Genomic DNA, 7287 nt, shown 5'->3' on the forward strand with positions numbered 1-7287 from the left:
TCGTCCAGTTCCCAAGTTTTATCCCAGCAAAAATGATTATTCGGTATATAGCTAAGTCTTTATTTGGTATATTGATATAGTACTGCTTTCAAAATATACTATAATGTACTAAACATACCAGATTGTTAGCCAAACCGTAATAAAAACATTTTTAAATTACTTTGATATCAATACGAAATTTTGGAACAGAACAAAGTTGTAGGCAATAAAATATGTTATACATATAATAATAAGTTTACTTACTTTTAAGAATTTGCACCTCTATTGAAATCATTTAGAGGCTTACGACTTGCTACATTAATACATAAAATACAATAAAAACTGATATATTTCTATTCAAAAAATAATTCGATGCATTAAATAGTCGATCGTTTTATTATTCAGAACGCAATTTCTTAATGAACCAAATATATATAAATGATTACACAATTGAGTCAAATATTGGAATTTCAGCTCTTCAGTTGCTCACTTCTTCGTCGCTTCTTTTGGGGCGAATAAGCATCTTAGCTTCTTTCATTTCATATCCCATCCAATGTAGATCTGGCCCATATGGTGCATTTAAATTACTGCATAAGGAAAAACAAAAATCAATACTTATGTGTATTCCATCGAAAATAACAGTTTTTAATATTTACCAATTATAACAATACTCGTACCACCAGCCACTTTTGTAATCAACTCCGCAATTACCATTATCATATTTGTCGTTGTCGCGATCGAATGTTGAGAATTTCATGTTTTCGTGGTATCTCATCGCATCCTCAATAATAGTTCCACTGAATTTACCCAAACTCAGTTTATATCCACTGTCTTCATCAGATATTTTGAAATCGTCATAACGATCGTTGTAGGTACTACCATTCAGAGAAACCATATGTATATAAAGTTCGAATCGCTGCAAACTCGTGATACGATGTATTTTTTCTAGTCCAAAGAAGAAGTCGCTATTCATTGCACCGAAACCTTTGCGATACGTTGCCCAGTCCCTATTGAATTCCTCATTTCCCCCAACTCGTTGTTGTATTACAATCCATCCAGGTCCAGCTATCTGACTATTGCATAAAACATCGAAGGTACCTATGCCAGAAACATTGAGTTGATGAATACCTGAATCTCCAAATAGAATGCAAGTTGTGAGACTAAACTTATCAAGTTCAGATTGACATAGCTGATTTTCTTTCACTTTATCTGTTAGCTTAGTTTGACTATCTTTGAATTGCAATTCAATTTTTTTCTGTTGTTCTCTGTTATATTCTGATGTTTCGTTCAATGTATCAATTTCAGATTGGCATAACTGAATATCTTTATCTTGCTTTATTAACTTATTTTGGCTCTTCTCTAATTTCAACTCAAGTGTTTGCTTTTGCTCTGTAATTTTATAGATATTCGCATTAAGTCTGCTGATACTTTCATCCTTTTCAAATAGACTAGACTTAAGTTGTTTTAATCTGCTGGATTTTTCTGCTACTTCTTTTTTACATTCATCATAAAGTTTAGAAATTGGTATTAATGTGCCAATAAATTTTTTTTGTCTATTAAACGCCGAGTCACATAGATCAAACTTGTTTTGACACGATTGCAAATCCTTTTTATAATTATCTAATAAAGCTGCCTCCTTCATGACTTTTTCATGAATTCTTACAATTTCATGATACTTTTCTATAAGATTAGAATTAAATTCATTTAACTTCTTTTCCTTAATTTCACTGTCTTCTAACTCATTTCGAACTTGCCTAAAATAGTCAAGCAAAGGTTTCACAGTCTTATAGTTATGCATGCGGCACTGTTCTTCCAATTGTCGCTCGGATTCGCACGTCTGATAAGAAGAAAATGTAAACATTCTTATCACTCACTGTATTACACTGTTTTATACAATTGTTCTAACCTCTTCGAAGGCAGCTGTGGCCACAACGAATATTTCAAGTACTATTAAGAAAATAACTGTTTTGATTTTTATTTTGCACATTTTGAATATTTCGACTGCTCGCGGACAAGATGAATTTGAAACTAAAAGTTTAATTTAAATCGACGAAGACTACAGTTCTGAGTGCTGTATGATTTTGGAATTAACACGTGATCAACGGATGTGGGTTCAGCTCAAAAGTTCATAGAGGAAATGAAGGCGTTAGCAAATTGTGTCAATGTCGAGACAATGTCAATTTTCTGTCGCCTGTCTAAGAGAGGCTTCTTGATAATGAAACTAGGCGAGAGCTTTGGAGTGATTCATTTAGCCGAATTTTGATTAAACCAAAAAATTAGAGAACTGTGTAGTGTAAAATTGCAATGTATTATACTATATAATAACATATATACATATGTATCACAGGGACATTGTATTGAAGTCAGGATCAATGAGCCAAGATATTGATGATCGCAAATAGTCATAACTTATCATGATCAGCTCTCTCTCTCTCTCTCTCTGTCTCTTTCGCTCTCTCTGTCTCTCATCTACGTCACTATTTCAATCAGTGAGATTCTCCTGTTTATCTCTGCAATGCTGACGCAGATGATGATGAAGCGACACACTCATGCGTATTTTATATGTTTTAATTCACTTTATATAAAACACAACAAATAATTTACTTTTTGTTGTGGGGTTTATCAACCTCACTCAATGTAATAAAATTACTATATCTGAGTTAAATTTATATTTAATATGTGCAAATGCAATCTTAAAATGAGTAATGCAAATCACCAGAAAGAACAACCTGACTTTGCAATTATTACTCAATATAGACTACCGACTCCTTACCATCAAACATTATTCTGCACGGTCTTTTAAGTCTGGCAAGACAGTTTTCATTTTGTGTTCCTTTAACATATTTGTATGTATATACTGAACGTTCTATATGTTGTCAATTCATTAAATGTATGTCATAATGCCAGATCAACATGACTTTGACATTGAACGGTTTATTGTTGGGTATCATCATCAAAAGAAGCTCAAAGTCTGTTTAGCTGAAGATGGTGTGACAAAATTATTCTATTTTCGAATCGAGCTTGCATCTAAAAGTAATTCAATACTTATTTAAAGAGTAATACCCTTTATTATGGTTGGTTTTTCTGTTATATTACATTCAAGATGTTTTAATGTACTTGAAACTTAAAATAGTTGAAGCACATAAAATTAGATATAAATTTAGATAGAATAGAGAAATTAGATATATATTACAGATATATGTATTAATTTTGCTTGATAAATTAATTCCGAGTTTTAAGGGTAAATGATCATATTGAAAACAATTTTGAACATATTAATAAATACTATTAGTATTGCCAATTAATTAAATTCATTAAATAAACATTGAAATTCATGGTATCTTGTAGTCGAGCAATCGTTCTGTTTTAATTTATTTCGAACTATTTGTCCAGTAACTACATATATATAATTGCTTCTATGTCTTTCACACATCATGCCTGCACGTGTTTCTCTCTTCACTTTCAGTTGCTTATCATCGCATTGCTGGCCTTTGCCTTAAGACTGCCCAGCAGCTTGGCAACAATTGTCAGAATGACGTCTTCTTGGGAAAACGCTTTATCAAAATCATAACTCACTGACCTGCACCAATTATTTAAATGTTAAAAATAATCAAAATTCATTCTTCGAAGTCGAAATGTGCGCTACGTACAGACGAAGACATTTTCGAGCACACTAAATATATATATTATATTTTATATTATTTAATTTCGTATTCATATATATGTTGATCCACCGAACCTTTTGCATGAGTTCTTGTCTAAGTAAAGATGCAAAATTAACAATTACGAGTGTGCTTTCTGAGATACCCGCAACCCATTTTCAATAAAACCAATAAATAAAATATATATCGAAGGGTATATATATATATCGATATACTGTTACGAGTATGCTCGACTCTGAGATACCTGCCATCCATTTTCAAAAAACCAAACTTTTCTTAAAAAATAATAATACCGATCGATATATCGATATACTGCGTGCGTGCGTGAGGCTAAAAATAAATGCATTACACGCATCGAGTCGCGTCACATTTTGTGCAATGTTCTATTGGACTTTGGCTCATGGGGTTAAGTGAATGTAATAGTTATATGGTATGATGAAACGAAATTGAATCGATTCCAGTCGGATGGTGAACAATATTGTTGGAAGAAGCCTGAAGAGTCGCTGCAGATAGGCCATGTACAAGAAACTGCGAAACACTGAGGAGGAAATGTCATGGTCTAGTCATGGTTTTACTTGGTGGAGCATTGGACCAATTAAGCAAATAGATTGAACTATGCAAAAGCAAGACTTTCTAAATATTTTGCAGACCCATCTTTGCGATTTTGTTGACAAATGTGCATATAAGGAGAGAGACATCATATTTCAACAAGATGGAGATCCAAAACATACGTCCAAAATCTTCAAAGTATGGATCGCAAAACAACATTTTAAGGTAAAGGAGTGGACAGCACAGAGTCCTGATCCTAATCCGATCGAAAATTTGTGGTCCATAATGAAAAGACGATTGGGACTCTACGAATCAGTACCAGCAAGCTATCGCGAGATGCAGCAACGAGTCCAGCAAGAATGGAGAGCTATTCTAAAAGAAAATAATACAAAATTTGGTAGAAAATATACCAGAATGAATAAATATCATAATTACAAATAAGAGTCATTAGACCAAGAATTAAAAAAAAGCGTTTGTTGAAAAGTGTTCAAAATGAGCATAACTGAGTACATGCGAGTTTTTTTTTGGTTTTTTGTTTCTTAATTAGACCAATTAGTTTTTTTGTTATATTTTTTATAAGATTTTGTTAATAAATATTCAAAGAATAAACACAAAATATTTGGGCTCATTTACTTTACTAATAACTTTTTTATGCGATCCCAAAGTCAGTAGTTGCAAACATGTACTAAGACTGGCACGGCACTGTACACTTATCATATGAAACGTTTTCAGCTCTCCGTATAAATACCACATAACTGTAAGTAATGTGACTCCCCTTCATTCCCATCCATATCTTACAATCTACTCGTATATCTATTAAACCGGCTAGTTTAAATTTGAGTAGGCCTTGACTTATCTACTATTAAATTTGATGTTGCTGCACTCAACAGTGTTCATCATTACAGCTTAGGCTTTGAACTTGAACGTCACATAAAAAATTTGTTCCTTTTTTTAAATCGGTAAAAATTTGTAATCAAACTTATTTATTTTTTTTTGATTCACTATTTTTACTATTTAATTGCAGAGCTGGCTTTCCTCCGCACTTTTTGCAACGAAGTGAAAATGACTTTACCTCGTGTGTATTTTGACATCTGACATCTGGGGCGCATCGTCATGGAGCTGCGTTCCGATGTGGTGCCCGATGTGGTGACAGCGGAGAATTTCCGTGCGTTGTGCACCGGAGAGAAGGGCTATGGCTACAAGGGGTCGCCTTTCCATCCATTTTCCTTTTGGTATAACCCAAATTTCATGTGTCAAGGCGGTGATTTCACCAATCAAAATGGCACAGGTGGAAAATCGATTTATGGCAATAAGTTTCCCGACTTCCAGCTAAAACCCACCGGACGGGGCACAATATGTATGGAATGCTGGACCAAATACGAATGGATCGCAGTTTTTTATATGCACTGAGAAGACCGAATGGTTGGACAATAAACATGTTGTGTTTGGCAAGGTAGTTGAAGGCATGGATATCATACGCAAGGTGGAAACGTTGGGCTTCAATTCGGGCAAGACATCAAAAAAGATTGTTATTGAGGACTGTGGTGACATGTGAAGGAAATGAGCATGAAATAAAAGATCAAATAAGCATTGAAATGCCACATTTCTTAAAATCCTATTCTAGTCTTTGTTTAGTTGTCAGTTATTGGCAGTACTTTTATTAGAATTAATTTTAAAATTCAATGTTAAAAAGTTCAGGAAAAAAGAGATTTTTTAAATATGGACAGGTGCGATCGAAGACTGAGCTATGCGGCTGGCAAGAAGAAGGTGCTCTGTGTGGGCAACGCTGTTGTCGATTGCATATCGATTGTCAATAAATTTCCCAAGGTGATGAAGCCCGAACGCTGTGTCAAAGGCATCTGGCAGCGCGGAGGGAAAGCGGCAAATACGGCAACTGTGTTGCGCAATCTCGGCATGAACGTGGAGATCTTTGTGATGCTGAGCACTAATCCAATGTTTCGATTGCTTTTGGATGATTTGCGGCTGCGAGGCATTGGCATTGACAATTGTCCACGGCATGAGAGCAATCCGCCCTTCTCCTTAGTGTTCCTCACTAGGGACACAAAGACCTGCACCATTACCAACTGCACCTCAAAGTTTCCCTATGTCACGCTGGAGGACTTCAAGAAACTGGATCTCAACAATTACGGTTGGATACATTTTCGCGGACGTCAATCGGATGAGGCAATGATGAAACATGTGGCTGCTCATAATGCCATGCACAAAGAAAAGATCTTCGTATCCATGGAAGTTGTGTCGGATCTGGATAATCTTTGGCCTATGCTGGAGTGTTGTGACTATGCCTTCTTCTCGAAGCAGCTGGCATTCCAATATGGCTGGCAGAGGCCCAGAGATGCCTGTCGATGCTTGGATGAGATGATGGGATTTCGCTTGACCAATAAGCGTCCCTATGTCCTCTTCATGTGGGGCAAGCGTGGCGTCGGTCTCCTCGACAACGTTGGCAACTATCTGCGGGTGCGTGCGCATAAGATCGCTCGGGTTGTGGATGCTCTCGGTGCTGGGGAATCCTTTGTAGGTGCCTTCATCTATGCGTTGTATGTGCGAGAGCGAACTGCCACGATTGCCGCCAGCTTTGCCAATCGCATGGCCGCTCATAAGTGCACCAAATTTGGCTTTGATCATATGGCCAACATTTTAGTTGAGCCTCCATTGTAAATATTCTCAAATTAAACTTGTGTAAAAGTGGTTCAGCTGCATAATTAGTTGAAAATTTAAATTGTAAGTGTTTTTGGCAAAACATTTCGGATTATATAATATAATATTTTCTGTAAAGTAGCTTCAGCTATCAGAAGTTTGAATTAACTGCTATTCAAGAGGTAGTAAACAAAGAACTATTTACAAATATTTCTAATTACTACCTAATAAATAACTGTTTAAAAAACTGCTTACCTTTTTTTTCTACAACTCAAAAAAAAAAACTGGGAAAGTGAAAAAATCAATCATAATATGATGTCAACACAGAAAACGGAAGACAAATAATAATAAATTAAACATTCTTTATTTCAAGAATGTAAAAATGTCAGAATTGGAAGCAGAAAAAAATGATTAAGTCTTCTTGAAACGTTTTCAAATTTAG

At 35.1% G+C, this 7287-nt stretch overlaps 2 protein-coding genes and 1 pseudogene across 2 annotated transcripts; 2 read left to right on the plus strand and 1 right to left on the minus strand.

Moving 5' to 3' along the window:
- Window positions 1-368: 368 nt before the first annotated feature.
- Window positions 369-1299, minus strand: LOC132790688 (ryncolin-1-like). Its single transcript, XM_060799322.1, has 2 exons — window positions 636-1299; window positions 369-566 (listed from the first exon to the last, which is right to left on the minus strand). The coding sequence occupies exons 1-2, from the start codon at window positions 950-952 to the stop codon at window positions 458-460; spliced, it is 426 nt and encodes a 141-aa protein (XP_060655305.1). The 5' UTR covers window positions 953-1299; the 3' UTR covers window positions 369-457.
- Window positions 1300-5219: 3920 nt separating this feature from the next.
- LOC132790687 (peptidyl-prolyl cis-trans isomerase-like) lies at window positions 5220-5786 on the plus strand (annotated as a pseudogene).
- A 26-nt stretch (window positions 5787-5812) lies between these two features.
- Window positions 5813-7077, plus strand: LOC132790685 (ketohexokinase-like). Its single transcript, XM_060799319.1, has one exon. The coding sequence runs from the start codon at window positions 5910-5912 to the stop codon at window positions 6864-6866; it is 957 nt and encodes a 318-aa protein (XP_060655302.1). The 5' UTR covers window positions 5813-5909; the 3' UTR covers window positions 6867-7077.
- Window positions 7078-7287: the final 210 nt, after the last annotated feature.

This window comes from Drosophila nasuta, chromosome 3 (genome assembly GCF_023558535.2).
Source record: "Drosophila nasuta strain 15112-1781.00 chromosome 3, ASM2355853v1, whole genome shotgun sequence".
Taxonomy (NCBI): domain Eukaryota; kingdom Metazoa; phylum Arthropoda; class Insecta; order Diptera; family Drosophilidae; genus Drosophila; species Drosophila nasuta.